This window comes from Mus caroli, unplaced genomic scaffold (genome assembly GCF_978045245.1).
Source record: "Mus caroli unplaced genomic scaffold, Mus_caroli_1 scaffold_9, whole genome shotgun sequence".
In the NCBI taxonomy this organism is placed as follows: Eukaryota; Metazoa; Chordata; class Mammalia; order Rodentia; family Muridae; genus Mus; species Mus caroli.
Window position 1 is genome coordinate 44,002,954 of NW_028227264.1, and position 17,421 is coordinate 44,020,374.

General features: G+C 38.5%; 1 protein-coding gene across 3 annotated transcripts in view; it reads left to right on the forward strand.

Annotated features, from left to right (window-relative positions):
* Hace1 (HECT domain and ankyrin repeat containing E3 ubiquitin protein ligase 1) overlaps window positions 1-17,421 on the forward strand; it is a 125,648-nt gene that overhangs the window by 12,373 nt on the left and 95,854 nt on the right. For all 3 annotated transcript variants that reach the window (XM_021175364.3, XM_029482603.2, XM_029482604.2), the window contains exon 5: window positions 12,774-12,849. In XM_021175364.3, the coding sequence (XP_021031023.1) occupies window positions 12,774-12,849 (76 nt within the window). The remainder of the gene's footprint in view (window positions 1-12,773; window positions 12,850-17,421) is intronic.

Here is a 17,421-nt window from a genome sequence, read left to right on the forward strand (position 1 = left end):
ACCCAATCCATGGGATCAGTGCACTTAAGTTATTTTTTAAATCTCTGGCCAATTCATCAATGTTCCATGTGTCCAAGTGACTTTTGCTAATATCTGAAATTTTTGCCTTTCTAGCCTTAATATTTGCTATATCCTGTCCTATTGCTAAGACTACTACTTCTAAGACATTAACCTTTGCCTCCAATTTTTTATCTATAATATGTTGCTCTGACAAAGCTATGGAAATATTCCTATGCTTATCATTAACAAAATGAGCAGTATGCAGCTGCTGATCTAAAGCTGTGGTAGATATCTTTTCAAAGTTTGCATTCCCAGAATTTTAAACCAAGGATCATTTCCTAACTCTACAGGCAGCGAAACATAAGCAGGTCTCTTTAACAAAATCATAACAGCAGATTCCTTATCTAAATTATGATCTACACAATTAGTTAATTGACAAGAATTACAATGAATATGAAAAGACTTGCCAAGATTGGTGATCCTAAGTCTTAAAATTATCTAATAATATAGCATATGGGTGAGGTACACAAGCTTTTACAGCTATAGGGGAGTTGGACTGAATGGCCAAAAACAGTGTCTCTGATGAAATCTTGTCCAATACTCTGTAGCAGTCCCTCTGCCTCACGAGTCATCAGTTTTAGTTGTCCCCAAGTTGACACCAGGTCTGCACTCCTTGCTGTAGCCCATGGCGGAGATAGGAAGTTTCTTCATCTTGTTTGCAAGTGGCTGCTCTCCCTGATTCCTCTTTCTCTGTGCGCCCAACACAGTTTTCTTGTCAGGGCACTCAGGAACTCACAGGTCAGCCTGTCACATTGGAAGCTAGCATCCTCCTGCAGCATTCTGTGGAAAAAACAGAACATTGCCCCCTTTCCCCCATATTGACTTTCTGTTCAGGATCATGCTATGTGCCAATAAGTGGATCCTTTTCATCTCACCTAGACATGATTATGTCTAGTTTTTAAAAATAAAACTGTGAGGGCAGACCTGTGAAGGAGTGTTTTCCTGGAGTGGACACGGGTGAAAGGGTAAGGCAGACTCGTGTAGAAACATTTTGCTGAAGCAGATACAAATGAAAAGGTTGTTCTGCTAAAGCAAGCATGTGAAAGGACACGTGATGAAGGATTCTTCGCTAACAACATGAATTGGTCTGCGCTGTAGTTGAGCTCGATTTGTCAGGACTCTGTAAAGAAATGCACCAAAACACTTCTGTTGGTGTGCTGTGGCTTTTTGCTGCTTCAGCAAACTTGGGCTGATTGGCAGAGTGATGTCAGCTGATATAGACCCATGTGCTGAGGTGACGAGGTAAGGCCCGTGGAAGACACATGATGTTTGGAGGGAGTATAAGAAGGACTTGAAGGGCAGTGGCAGAGGCTGAGGCCGAGCTTGGCTTGCCGTACAGTGCTTATTGGTCTCCAGTCCTCATTTATCTTTGCTGAGAGTGGCACAGCTGAGAACTTTTCCTGGCATTCCTGGTGGCCCTGGTTCCTCCTGCTGACTGGTGCTGAGGCTGAGGCCTGGCTGTCTCTGCTAGGCAGTGCCACTGCTGCTGATTCTTGTTTTCTATCCTGACACTACTGAGCAGGACTGCTCGTGTATCCATGAAGGGTTTGTGAGTGGATCAGGCTGCCACTGCTGACCTGTGAACTGAACTGCCGATTTCCAGACAACACAGATGGGAGCTGCTCCAAAGAACCTTTCTAAACAGGTTCATCCCCCTCACCCCACCCCATCCTTTTCCACTACCTCTGGTGGGTGTGGGCTAGAAGGGAGGTTAATGAACCATCATTAGCAATGAGGTTTGAAAAACTTAAGTTACAGCAGAGAATCCTGGGTTATATAAGATATAAATGATACCAAAATAGACCATCATTTTAGTAGCATTCCCTAACCCAGTGGGATTTTTGTAAGCATATATCATTTGCTTATTAAGAAAATAAAGAATCATCTCAAAGTTTTTTGACCTAGGATTTGAGGACTTTAGATTTATAAATCATTTTTCAAAGATTGTAAATTTTCTCTGTCAGTCTACTTTCCTGTTGTGTATCTTTTAATTAATCTTAAAGATATTTTTATTTTCCGATCAGGCATTGTATGTAATTGAAGTGGTTACATACATGAAATGGCTCTGGAGATACAATTATCCATTTCATTAGCTTGAGACTAATGTTTTTGCATAGAAGTGTATATATTGAACCAAGGCGATAGTGAACCATAATTATATCGAGGTTGGGTAGGAGAAAGTTGTAGTATTTGGGCTAAGGTCTCTTTGACTGTCCCACTTATGAGTGAGCCAATTTAACTCTGCACTAATTGATAAATCACCATGTACCAAGTAAGCAACCATTTGACCATTAGGTAGGTTGTTGTGTGACACAACTGAAGACACAGTTGTTAGTTACTTTTTAGATGTATCGATTATATTGGCAGGATAATGACAGATCTTTCTTGAATGGTTACATATCTTACAATGCTTTTGAACAGTTACATAGGAAAGGACAAGTTGGTGCAGGGGAGGGAATAAAGAGTTCCTTTAGACGCAGTATGTGAGGACCAAGGTGTCAGACTCAAAAGACGGACTGGTCTTGTTCTTCTAGAGAGACTGTTCCAGTACAGTGCTTCTGAAATAAAGGCCTTTTAAGGAGAACATACAAAGTACTTTTGATCATTATTGTCAACAGTGATTGAAAAGACATTAGCATTTTAAAGATACAGAAGTAGGGCAGGTAATGCATAATTCACTTAGCAATCAGCAAGATGAAAAGGTGCAGACAATGTAGTTTCTTCTTAGATGCCTTTCTTACGTCTACCAAGAATACTTGTGATAGTCAGTACTTAAATATTTTGTTTTCTATTGCTTATTGAATGGTTGCCTTGTACAATATGGAGGTCCTTACTGTTTGTTAAATGACTCAAGTATTCAGTACTTCTGGAGCTACTGGTATTTTTCAAAATAACTTTTTATGGGGCCTGCAAGGTGGCTCTCCAGGTAAAGGTGCCTGTGATGAAGCCAGATGACCTACGTTCAATCCTTGGTTCCCACCTGGTGGAAACCTGGAGGGACTCCTACAAGAACTGACTTTCAGAGGCAGGCCATCGAATACATACACATGGTAAATAAACATGTAATAAAAGCAAAAGAGGCCTTGAAGGAGGTTTTCTACTTTAATAACCAGGCAGTGGTGGCATACACCTTTAATTCTAGCACTTGGGAGGCAGAGGGAGACAGAGGGAGGCAGATCTCTGATTTTGAGGCCAGCCTGGTCTACAGTTCCAGGACAGAGAAACCTTATCTCAAAAAACCAACCAAACAAAAAAGTGTTTTACTATAATTGAAATATGAAATCAAATTTGTTCACACCAAAGTGTAAGTTATATAAGAACTTTGTCCTTTTAGCTGGTTTAGAGTTTGGTTTCTTTTGATTCCCTCAACTGTTCCTGTCAGGTGGACAGTGTATATCTGTTGGCCTGTTCTATCAGATGGACAGTGTATATCTGCCACTCACCGGGCTCAGTCGGCAGATGGGCAAAGAGTCGGCGAAAATGGGGTGACAAACAGACAGGACACAAGGGAATGTGTTGAATCTGAATGTAATTTGTCAAATCGAGCATCGAACTTTTTATACAGACAAAAATAGGGAAGTTAGGCGACACATCGGCAAGGTACAAATGAGGTTACTGGATGCTTAATGACTCTTACACAAAACAGGAAAGCAAACACAAAGATTGGCAGAACTGGGCAATAAAACAACTGAGACAAAGTTAAGGAGCTGCCAGACTGATTTCCAGTCTGCAATCCCACCAGCATTGGAGGAGTGTTCCTCTTTCTCCACATCCTTGCCAGCATCTGTTGTTACCTGGGTTTTTGATTTTAGCCATTCTGACTGGTGTAAGGTGGAATCTCAGGGTTGTTTTGATTTGTATTTCCCTGATGATTAAGGACACTGAACATTTTTTTAGGTGCTTCTCAGCCATTTGGTATTCCTCAGTTGAGAATTCTTTGTTTAGCTCTGTACCCCATTTTTTAATAGGTTAATTTGTTTTTCTGGAGTCTTAACTTCTTGAGTTCTTTCTATATATTGGATATTAGACCTCTATCGGATGTAGGATTGGTAAAGATCTTTTCCCAATCTGTTGGTGGCCTTTTGTCTTATTGACAGTGTCCTTTGCCTTACAGAAGCTTTGCAATTTTATGAGGTCTCATTTGTCGCTACTCGATCTTACAAGCACAAGCCATTGGTGTTCTGTTCAGGGATTTCTTTTCCCCTGTGCCCATATGTTTGAGGCTCTTCCCCAATTTCTCTTCTATAAGTTTCCGTGTCTCTGGTTTTATGTGGAGTTCCTTGATCCACTTGAACTTGAGCTTTGGACTAGGAGATAAGAATGGGTTGATTTGCCGTCCACATGGTAACCGACATTTGATCCAGCACCATTTCTTGAAAATGCTGTCTTTTTTTCCACTGGATGACTTTAGCTCCTTTGTCAAAGATCAAGTGACTGTAAGTATATGAGTTCATTTCTGTGTCTTCAATTCTATTCCATTGATCTACCTGCCTGTCACTGTACCAATACAATGCAGTTCTTATCACTACTGCTCTGTAGTACAGCTTGAGGTCAGAGATAGTGATTCCCCCAGAAATTCATTTATTGTTGAGAATAGTCTTTCCTATCCTGGGTTTTTTGTTATTCCAGATGAATTTGGAATTTGCTCTTTCTAAATCTATGAAGAATTGAGTTGAAATTTTGATGGGGATTGCATTGAAGAGGTAGATAGCTTTTGGCAAGATGGCTATTTTTACTATGTTTATCGTGCCAGTTGATGAGATGGGAGATGTTTCCATCTTCTGAGATCTTCAATTTCTTTCTTCAGAGACTTGAAGTTCTTATCATACCGATCTTTTCTTTGCTTAGTTAGATTCACACCAAGATGTTTTATATTATTTGTGACTATTGTGAAGGGTATTGTTTCCCTAATTTCTTTCTCAGCCTGTTTTATCCTTTCTGTAGAGGAAGGCCACTGATTTGTTTGAATTAAGTTTATATCCAGCCACTTTGCTGAAGTTGTTCATCAGGTTTAGGAGTTCTCTGGTGGAATTTTTGGGGTCACCTAAGTTAACGTTCATATCATCTGCAAATAGTGATATTTTCACTTCTTCTTTTCCAATTTGTATTTATTTTACCTCCTTTTGTTGTCCAATTGCTGTGTCTAGAACTTTAAGTACTATATTGAATAGTTCGGGAGAGAGTGGGCAGACTTGTCTAGTCCCTGATTTTAGTGGGATTGCTTCAAGTTTCTATCCATTTACTTTTATGTTGGCTACTGGTTGCTGTATATTGCTTTTACTTTGTTTAGGTATGGGTCTTGAATTCCTGATCTTTTCAAGACTTTTATCATGAAGGGATGTTGGATTTTGTCAAATGCTTTCTCAGCCTCTAATGAGATGATCATATTTTTTTTTCTTTGAGTTTGTTTATATAGTGGATTACATTGATGAATTGCCTTATATTGAACCAAACCCGCATCCCTGGGATGAAGCCTACTTGATCATGATGGATGATCATTTTGATGTGTTCTTGGGTTTGGATTGTGAAAATTTTTTTGAGTTTTTTTTGCATTGATTTTCATAAGGGAAATTGGTCTGAATTTCTTTTTTGTTGTTCGGTCTTTGTGTGGTTTAGGTATCAGAGTAATTGTGGCTTCATAGAATGAATAGGGTAGAGTACCTTCTGCTTCTGTTTTGTGGAATAGTTTGAGGAGTATCGGTATTAGGTCTTCTATGTAGGTTTGGTAGAACTCTGTACTAAACCCATCAGGTCCTGGGCTTTTTTTTTTTTTTTTTTTTTTTGGAGACTATTAATGACAGTTTTTCTTTAGGAGATATGGGATTGTTTAGGTCATTAATCTGATCTTCATTTAACTTTGGTATCTGGTATCTATCTAGAAAATTGTCCTTTTCAGCCAGGTTTTCCAGTTTTATTGAGTAAAGGCATTTGTAGTAGGATCTGATGAATTTTTTGGATTTCCTCAATTTTTGTAGTTACGTCTCTCTTTTCATTTCTCATTTTGTTAATTAGGATGCTCTCTCTGTGTCATCTAGTTAGTCTGGCTAAGGATTTATCTATCTTGTTGATTTTTCTCAAAGAATCAGCTCCTGGTTTGGTTGATTCTTTGTATAGCTCTCTTTTTTTCTTCACTTGGTTGATTTCAGCACTGATTTTCATTATTTCCTGCAGTCTATTCCTCTTGGGTGCATTTGCTTCTTTTTTGTTCTAGAGCTATCAAGCCGCTAGTGTATGCTCACTCCAGCTTCTTTTTGGAGGCACTCAGAGTTTTACTCTTAGGACTGCTTTCATTGTGTCTCATAAGTTTGGGTATGCTGTGGCTTCGTTTTCACTAAACTCTAAAAAGTCTTTAATTTCTTTATTTCTTCTTTGACCAAGTTATCATTGAGTAGAGGGTTGTTCAACTTCCACGTGAATGTTGGCTTTTTATTATTTATGTTGTTATTGAAGATCTGCCTTAGTCCATGGTGATCTGATAGGATGAATGGGATTATTTCAATCTTCTTGTATCTGTTGAGACTTGTTTTGTGACCTATTATATGGTCAGTTTTGGAGAAGGTACCATGAGGTGGTGAGAAGATGGTATATACTTTTGTTTTATGATAAAATGTTCTATAGATATCTTAAATCCATTTATTTCTTAACATTTTTTTGTTTACTGTGCCTCTGTTCACCTTCTCTTCCCATGATCAGTGTATTGATGAGAGTGGGGTGTTGAAGTCTCCCACTATTATTGTGTGTGGTGCTATGTGTGCTTTGCGTTTCAGTAAAATTTCTTTAATGAATGTGGATGCCCTTGCAATTTTAGCATAGATGTTCAGAATTGAGAGTTCATCTTGGAAATTTTACATTTGATGTGTATGAAGTGTCCCTCCTTATCTTTTTTGATAACTTTAGGTTGAAAGTTGATTTTATTTGATATTAGAATGGTGACTCCAGCTTGTTTCTTGGAACCATTTGGTTGGAAATTTGTTTTCCAGCCTTTTACTCTGAGGTAGTGTCTGTCTTTGTCCCTGAGGTGGGTTTCCTGTATGAGGCAAAATGTTGGGTCCTGTTTGTGTAGCCAGTCTGTTAGTCTATGTCTTTTTATGGGGGAATTGAGTCCATTGATATTAAAAGATTTTAAGGAAAAGTCATTGTTGCTTCTTGTTTGTTTTGTTGTTAGAGTTGGGATTCTGTTCATGTGGGTATCTTCTTTTAGGTTTGTTGAAAGATTACTTTCTTTCTTTTTCTAGAGGGTAGTTTCCCTCCTTGTGTTGGAGTTTTCTCTTTATTATCCTTTGAAGGGCTGGATTTGTGGAAAGATAGTGTGTAAATTTGGTTTTGTCATGGAGCTTCTTGGTTTCTCCATCTACGGTAATTGAAAGTTTTGCTGGGTATAGTAGCCTGGACTGGCATTTGTGTTCTCTTAGGATCTGTATGACATCTGCCCAGAATCTTCTGGCTTTCATAGTCTCTGGGGGAGAAGTCTGGTGTAATTCCGATAGGTCTGCCTTTATATGTTACTTGGCCTTTGTTCCTTACTGCTTTTAATATGCTTTCTTTGTTTTGCACATTTGGTGGTTTGATTATTATGTGACGAGATGAATTTGTTTTCTGGTCCAGTCTATTTGGAGTTCTGTAGGCCTCTTGTATGTTCATGGGCTTCTCTTTCTTGATGTTGGGAAGTTTTCTTCTATAATTTTGTTGAAGATATTTACTGGCCCTTTAAGTTGGGAAATCTTCACTCTTCTCTATACCTATTATCCTTAGGTTTGATCTTCTCATTGTGTCCTGTATTTCCTGGATGTTTTGGGTTAGGATCTTTTTGCACTTCACATTTTCTTTGATCTTTGTGTCAATGTTTTCCATGGTATCTTCTCCACCTGAGATTCTCTCTTCTATCTCTTGTATTCTGTTAGTGGTGCTTGCATCTATGACTCCTGATCTTTTTCCTAGGTTTTGTATTTTCAGAGTTGTCTTTCTTTGTGATTTCTTTATTGTTTCTACTTCCTTTTTTAGATCCTGCATGGTTTTGTTCAATTCTTTTACCTGTTTGGATGTGTTTTCCTATAATTCTTTAAGGGATATTTATGTTTCCTCTCTAAGGGCTTCTTCTTGTTTACCTTTATCCTCCTGTATTTTTTAAAGGGAGTTATTTATGTCCTTCTTATAGTCTTCCATCATCATCATGAGAAGTGACTTTAGATTCATATCTTGCTTTTCTGGTTGTGATGGTGTATCCAGGATTTGTTATGGTGGGAGAGTTGGGTTCTGATGATGCCAAGTAACCTTGGTTTCTGTTGCTTGTGTTCTTATGCTTGCCTCCCATCATCAAATTATCTCAAGTGCTCCCTGCCCTCGTTATACCTGGTTGGAGCTTGTCCTTCCTGTAATCCTGGTTGAGTCAGAACTCCTCAGAGTCCAGCTTTTTTTGTGATCCTGTGATTCCAGGATTCTGTCATCCTGAGATCCTGGGTGTGTCTGAGTTCTTGGCAGTCAAGTTTCCTCTGAGATCTTGAGATCCTGGTGTAACCAAGCTCCTGGGATCCTGGGATCCTGAAATCCTACGATCCTGGACGTGTGAGAGTTCCTGGAAGTGGTACCTCCTCTGGGGGTGGTGGGGCTGTCCACTGAGTTCGAAATCAAGGTAGACCAGTGCCAACTGGAAGGAATCCAAGCCTCTGGTTGGGCAGGGTTCCTGTGTCCCTGCTCCTGCTGGCCCCAGGTACTCTTGGTGGTATTGGAACAGATGTTTTGTTCCACTCACCAATGATCCTAAGATCCTGGGCTAGGGCACCTGGGGAGTGGAGAGTCCTTTGTGGACCATAGGACTGTCAGCAGAGTTCGCTCCCAAGGTCGTTTTCACTGAATTCTAAAAAGTATTTAATTTCTTTCTTTATTTCTTCGCTGACCAAGTTATCATTGATTAGTTAGTTGTTCAGCTTCCATGTGTATGTGTGCTTTCTGTTGTTTTTGTTGCTATTGAAGACCAGCCTTAGTCTGTGGTGGTCTGATAGAATACATGTGACTAATTCTATGTTCGTATATTTGTTGAGGTTTGTTTTATGTCTGAGTATATGGTCGATTTTTGAGAAGGTTCCGTGAGATGCTGAGAAGAAAGTATATTCTTTTGTTTTAGGGTAAAGTGCTTTGTAGATATCTGTTAAATCCATTTGGTTCATTACTTCTTTTAGTTTCACTGTGTCTCTGTTTACTTTCTGTTTCCATGATCTGTCAATTGCATCCATTCTTGTTTAAACCATCCGCTGTTAGAGATTTGAGGTGACATGTTACACTTTATGCTCATAACTGATATGGCTAGAAAATTGATATTGTATCAGCAGAACAGAAAATGTGCTGTATTTTTGCATGTCAGCAAAGAAATGACCTGTTCATGTTCTACAGAGAATGGAAATCGGAAGTGAAAAAGTCTTTGTATTTCAAAATATGGTCTCAAACTTTTTGTAATTTTCACTTAAATTGTTAGGAGGCTTGGAGTTATTAGTTTATCTATTGTCCAATGCTGTTTAGTAGAGCAGTGAAAAAATGATACAAGTTGTCAATCAGTGATCAACTAATAGCTGTTCTAGTAATTGATTTATTTTTCTTCAGTAAGTTGCATAAACCAAAAAAACATAAATTATAAGTTATCATTTATTTGTAGGTTACAGATTGGTCAATTTTGAAACTTTTGCATTTAAAAATATTTGGAGGGTTAAGTAATGAGTTCATAAAGAGCAAAATAGTTTTGCTCAGTGTTCTACAGTAAGTCCCGGCAAAACAGCTGCTTGGTTGTTGGGTTGTTTGAGGTTGAGGAAAGTAGTAGTAGTGTGTATTAAATAAGAAAGGTACAATACATTTCTTGTCTGTGTCGCCCTGTACCTTTTGCTTTTAGCTTTCGGAATTGAGAGCATTACATGGGTACTTTTATTCAACCAGCCTACCTTAAAGCTTTTCATGTCTGTTTTCCTGGCCCATTTTGACTGGAGCACTTATTTTGGAGCTAAGCCAATGATCTACATTGGATTCTTAGAAGTCTTAAAATTCCCTCTGTATGGACACAGTAACGGCCCACCTTTGGAACAGTGTACCTTCATCATTCCCACTCCTTCACTTCCCCTCCAGCTCTTCCCAGCCCCCTCACCAAGTTCATGAGCTTTTAGTTATTGTTACACATATATACTATGTATGTATAATACATATTTGCATGTGTATAATAGTATCTAGGACTGGATCAGCCTAAAGGGACATTTATGAGCAGTCTCAGGTTATTGTGTTCATTTTGCTTTGCTGTGTGTTTGTTCAGTGCTGACCATTTGTGATCTTTGTGTGAGCTCATCTCTGTAGGAGACTGATTCTCTCTCAGCAGGCATTTCCCACCTGAAGCTCTTCATCTAAGGGTGAGACTGTTTGGAATCCCTGCCCCATTGTCATGTTAACTGGTGTTAGCATTATCCTCTTCTTTTTTAGGCAACATATTATTGAGATTCATAGATTTATTCCTTGATATATGTGGAATACATTGAATACATTGTTGCACAGCAAATGTTCTGGTCTTAAAGCTTATATATAGTCTTTCTGCCCTGGTTGTGTGGTTTTTCCCTAACTCAGAGATATATGAGTTTTGCTATGTATCCATTGGAGTTGGGTATTAGTCACTTAATAGAGCTGTCACATGTGTTTCTTATGATTATGTTTATTATGAACTTCTAAGATCATTGTTATTATAATGTTTTAGATAAACTTTGTAAATACTGGAACTTCAATATTTATTATCAGCTTTATTTTCCATTTCTTTGAGTGTAATTAAGATTTTTAAATGAGATTTAACCTTCTTTCAAGTGCAAAAATCAGAATGAGAAAAGCAGTTGTTTTGCAGTGCTATTTATTTACTTACAAGTTGAATGCTTATTAATAATCAGTTGATAAAGTTTTATTGAGAATTTCAATGTAACTGGTTATGTTTGTCACTTGATTAAACATATAATTTATGACATAAAACTATTGTTGAACCTAGTTGCTTAAATATATGTTATGTGCTATATATACTATATACTGTCAGGTATATTACTGTATGATAATACTGTTAATGTTTTATAAAGCATAACATGATATGCTTTATTATGCTTTAGTCAATAAGATTATTACTAACTTCATGTCAGAGGTTACATCACAGTTTGTCAATTCAGTACTGAATATATATTAGTTATCTCTGCCCTATAATTTGATTGCTATATGAGGGATATGAGTAGAAAATGAACCTTTATTAAGTGTATGGTTCCATACTTTCAGGAATCTTGAACAGCTAGTATAAATGAAGGTGAATTTAAGATAAATACTGGATAGTAGCTAGGAATGGATCAGTTGGAAAGGAGTTTTATGAACAAAATGAAGTGGGTAGGCAGTTCTGAAGTGCACAGAAGACTTATCAGGAATTAGAAAATGGAACAAGCTCCCAGCTCTACTAGAAAATAATGACTATCAAAAACCACAAACACAAAACAAGCCATTGGCTAGGATGTGGAGAACGTGGAACACACGTACGTAGCTGTGTAAAGTGGTAAAGCTGCTGTGAAGAACAGTGAGATAGTGCCTCAGACACTTACAAATAGGATTGCAGTACGACTTAGCCTTTTCACAGCTAGATATACTCAAGAGTCAAAAGCCAGGTGCAAAAAGCACTCACTGCATATATATCAACATTGTGTATAATGGTGAGATGTGGAAGGAGCCGGGCACCCATCAGGTGATGAATGGATGAGGAAAATTTGTTTTATACAAATAACAGAATTGTTTTCAATCCTAAGAGGAAAGAATTTCTGATATGCCAAAACATAGATAAGTCTTGAAGACTTTATGATAAGTAAAATACCATATAGCTCTGTACACTTAAACATGGTTAAGGTGAGCATGCCTTTAGTTTCAGTGCTTCAGAGGCAGAAGCAGGAGATTTCCATGAGTTTGAGGCTAATCTGGTCTAGTGAATTCCAGGCCAGCCAGCCAGGGCTGGGTATTGAGACCCCGTCTCAGGGAATCAACCAACCAACCAAAAATGATAAATTTTATGTTAGATATATTTTACCACATAATGTAATTTAAAAAATGTGGGTAGAGAGGTGTACATATATATGCAGTTTACCAGTTCTCCGATTATGTATTTTAATCCTCCTGGAGAGTGAACCCAGGGTCTGAAATGTGCTAAGCAAGTGCTTTGTCACCACGTTATACTCACAACCTTGTTTGTGTTACAGTTTTTCTTAGTATTTTAAACATTTTATAATCCAAAAAGTAGAGATACAACATTGTGGTATTTGCTGTGTCTACTGCTAATCCATTAAATGTATATGTTTTAAAATTCAAATGAAGATTGCTCTTCCATTTAGTTAGCCAAAGCTAGAAATTTCTAGTAGTTTGACTTGCTTAATAAAGTTAAAAATTCCTCAGCAATCTGAAGGATATTTTTTTTCCCAATGAAATGGAAAAAAACAACAACAAAAAGACCCAAAATAGATTGTGTCATTTCTTTAATCTGTTATTTGTGTCATAAAAACCGTTTTGTATTTTATTTCAGAATAGTATTTATATACTGGAGCTAGTTTGAAATTTTAGAGAGCACTATTATATAATGATATTTGTAGTTTAATGTTGGTTCTATTTAGTATTTCGGTGAAATAGCTGTTATTGTGCATTTCCTATCATAGTTATCTGTTACTGTCTTTTTTTCTTTTCAGACAGAAGAAATGCATGAGTAAATTACTGGAGTACAGTGCGGATGTCAACATTTGTAATAATGAAGGCCTTACAGCAGTATGTGCGATCACTTTTATTTGAGATTATAAAGATACTCTAGAAAAAATGGTGAATGTGCTGCAGATGCAAGTTGTAATCCCAGTGGTTTTTTGAGTTACATCTGTAAAGTGCTTGTGAGGTATACAGCGAGTTTATTAAGAAACGTGATGTCCTCGTTCATCTCAGCTCTTCTTTAGGTTCATTACTTTCATTTATTTTAAAGCCTTATTCTTCTTGTCTTTGTCAGTGACTTTCAAGGGAGTTTTCCTGTTCAGGTGTATTTCCAGCTGGGTTGGGCATGGTGGCACATGCGGGGCATGGGCGGAGGTGGGGGCGGGGCAGGTTGGGCTTCAAGTGCTAGGACTACATAGAAACCAAAATTAAATCAAGGGGATAAACAAGAGCTGGTTTCCATTATATCTTTTAAAGAGCTGTTGTTGTATCTATTGCAGGGAAATTGTATGCCTCTGTAGAGAGGGTCAAAGGTAACAGGGAGTGAGAACTCACTGTTCTTTGTACTGAGATAACTACTATAACCACCCATCGCTCTTAACCATTTTCCATTCAGAACTAAGTTAGTAAACATTTGATTTACATATTGGGAAATGGTATTGGATACTGCTGAAAGGATTGTTAAAAAACCTCAAAATTTTAATCAAATAATTATGATTTCTTTTTCGGAGTATTTATTTTTGAAGTAGAGATAAAATAGAGTAACGTGATCACCGAGTAGCTATTTTGGAGACATAGCAGAAGGTGCTATGCACAAGCACAGCAGATGTAATTTGTTAAATTGAATTTAACCTTCCTTTGGTAACACTTGCAGGTCCTTTTTCTTTTTCTTTTTCTTTTCTTCTTCTTTTTTTTTTTTTTTTTAATAGATTCCATCTCATCATGTAGCCTCAGCTCATCTAGAACTTTCTGTATAGACCCTGCTGGCCTTGAACTCAAGAGATCTGCCTGCCTCTGTTTCTCAAGTGCTAGGTCAAAAGTGTGTATCTTTGCCTGGCATTTGTAGATTTTGCATCTTGTATTTTTGTGGATAAAGAATAATATTGAATACCTACTTATTAAACTGGTTTTCAAGACATTTTTAATTAAAATTTCTTTAGATTTTTGAAGTAAGATCTTATATAGTCCAGGCTGACATTGGGCCTATGACAGTTTCCTTGCCTCAGCTCCTGAGTGCTGGGATTGCAAGTGTGTCTCACCATGCCTGGCACACACACACACACACACACACATATATATATACACATATATATATATATTATTTTTAAGTATATATACTTTTTTGATATAGGGCATAAGAGAAAGTTTTCCTCAGTTTTCAAGTGTTCTGTTAGTGGTTTAGTATAGGGTGGGCTTAGTCATAATTATTATACAGTATTTGTAATTCCTGTGACAGTCCAGGTTTTGTATATATTAGCAATATTGTAGCATCTATTCTGTAAGGTAATCTTGCATTCAGAATACAGATTGCCTGGAGATGTGGGATGTAGAAGAGTTATAAAACTTAGAACTGACACAGATCTTTCTGTAGTACAGCAACTTGAGGCAAGATAACATGTTCACTGCTATCATATTTTCATTGCATAATTTCCAACTGCCAACTTTTCATTCCTGAGCTTTCAAGGAAGATAGATTAGAAAATATTTTATTTTGTGATTTTGCAAGGCTTCAGTGTGGACTCTTGGCCTTCTTTCCCTTCATTTTTTCTACTTCAAGTTTCTGTCCCTCTTAGGAAATGCTTTTCAGTTTTGTAATAGTTTAATAGTTATCTGTAGTTGAACATTGCATGGTAGTAATCTTTCTCAATTTAGTTGTGACCACATTACATTTTGGAGCTGAATCTATTCCTTCTTTCCTGTCTTTCCTCTCGTTTCTTCATGCATAAACACACTTCTCATGTCTGTCCAACACAATCATTGCAATTTTAGTTAACTTTTCAAAATCTAGTTTTGACTGACTATGATTCATATCTATCCCTCTTTTCTTTGCAGAGCATTTTGTTCTGTGGTTAATGATTACCTATAAAATATTGGGGTATAGACTTGTAGACTATAGACTTGTAGTAGACAATATGCAAAAATCTTTTGTATATATTTTCCCCAGTTTCTTAAAAGGCACTTATAATAAGATAATATTAAAAGAGAGTACGTGGATCCTGACTAATTCGGTAATAGGGTATGAGTATATGGGTTAATGAGCACGCCAGACCCCAGGAGGTGAGTTTCCGTGAAACTCTGCCTCTGAGTGGCTTTAAGGCTCAGGCCGTCAAGCTGACCGACTGGCTGGAGTGCGTGGCAGTGCCTCTATGATTTCTGTTGCTTCGCAGCGTGTGCCAAGGTAGCTTACTGTGAGCCTCCCGGTTTATGGTTTCTGCCTCCCATTGTTTCCTAGGGGTGCTAGGACTATAAATGTGTATGGCCACATTTTGTCATTTTGTGGATCAAACTCATGGTCTTGAGCTGTTACAGCAAGTATTTTCACTCTAACTTGTTGGCTTTTCCTTTGACTTGTGCAAACATTGTATGTATGTGTGTGTTATTATACTTGCTGAACTCCTAATAGTTTCTTTCCTATGACTTCAGTGACATTTTCTACATAGATAATATAATCTGTAAGTACAGATAATTTTCTTTTTAAATCTCAAACTTTACTTTTTTTTGATGTCTGTTCTCATTTTGATGTTGCTTGTTATGACTAGCTGGCCTTTGCTACTTTGTTGCTTCCTCTTTTTCCTACCTTCTATCCCCTGTTTCACCCCCCAACACTAGATAAGAGAGAAAGGATAGAAGATAGAGATAGAGAGATCCCTGAATATACTTTTTTTCTCAACTGTACCTCCCAGTTTCCAGCTCAGCTCCTTCAAATGTTTCCCCAAACCATTCCTCCCTCAGTTCCCCAACAGTCTGCTTACACAATTCCATCTCTCATTTTCCCCAGTGCTAGCCTCTCCAAACTATAGCAGCTGTTCTAGCCTATCTGCTCAGCCCAGCTTCTCCTGGCTCAGCTGTCTTCTAACAATGTCTTCTGCACCAAGTGACTTCTTTTTTCATGCTATTAGCCTAATTCACTTCCAGATGATTGCTCTTCTACTAGACTAGCCTAATTCCTATCTTCACTTGAGCTGGCTTAAAAAAAAAAAAAACTGTTCCCCGTAATACAAGAGGCAAGGAACACTGAAGGTCATAGGGTCAAGGAGTTCTATCAGCTAAGGATTCTTAAAGGACCAGTTGACTAACAACTGGGGAATCTTTTAAAGGATCAGACACACAAGATAAATCACACAATGGTATTCATCCATTATCTGTGTATTTTATTTATTTTTGAGACAGTCTCTTTCTCAGTAGACAGACTTTTGACTACTCTGTGGGTTCATTTTCTTCCATCTTTCCCCACCTCTTTTCTCTTTTCAACCCCCTAGTGGGGAGAAAAAGAAGGATAGAGGGGCGTGTAAGAGAAAGAAACCCATAAAAAAAGTCAGGGGTAGAAAAGGGGTAACTGCTTCCTGTGAGTTAGGGGCGTCAAGTTCCTTGAGACAAGTTTGACCTCTGCCATCAGGATAGCTAAGTTCTTTTTGTCTCTTTGCTCATGATTACTTGACAAACTACAACCAACAGTAACCAACAACATCCAACCATCAACCAGCCATCCAGCCACAACTGTCAGGGTTCTAGCATTTATATATCCTCTGAAAAGTCCTTAGAATCCCAAATGTCACACACTTGCAAAAACTATCTGTAGCTGGCAAAATCATGCTGTGTTAGAGCACTAGGCAAATCATAGATGTGGTTCCTGAGCAGTGTGCTTAAGAGCCATCCCGCCTGCAGCAGGTCCCTTCTTCCTCCCCAGCCTGCAGCTATGATGCCACCACAGGAGCTGTCAAAATGGCAGCTTCTGTCAAAACACCCTTGCCTCCATCCTGCTGCTGTCATGAGGAGCAGTCCATGGTGACAACACCTCCTTTCCATTCACCTTGAGTAGTTCCATAGAGACGATGCCTTAGCCAGAGCTGCCTGTGGCCAGAAAGGACTTATATTCTAACCCATGCTCTGATGCAGGGAAAGGGAGATGAAAAAAAGCCACCAATCCCCGAGCTTCTTACACAATCCCACCAATTCCTGAGCATGAGAACTCACCAGTTCCTGAGCTCCCCAAGTCAGAACTTGGAATCCTACCAATCCTCAGTCTGGAAATCTCTGCCCAAGAAATCCTGTATAAGCCCTGCCCTTTGTTTAGTTCCTTGTTGTCTGTCCCAGGGAGCAGAGGCAGACACTCCTGGATATGTCCCTCCACAATGTGGACCCTTCAAGTCTCTCTTAGGAGATTTGCTGCCTGGTGTAACTCTCATCTGAAGAAGACAAGAAGCAATGAAGAGAAGTGAAGAGAAGGAGCAGGGCTGAGGCGCCTGAGCTCCTGAGCTCAGCTGGGGACACCTCCCTGGGAGCTGCAGGGCCTCTGCTGAGGAGGCTTCCTCTCACAGCTGTGTGGTTCCTGGGCTCCCATGTCTCAGGATGCCCTTCTGTTGGGAGTCCTTCTCCCCTGAGAGCTGTGTGGTTCCTGGGCTTCCAAGTTCCAGGACTC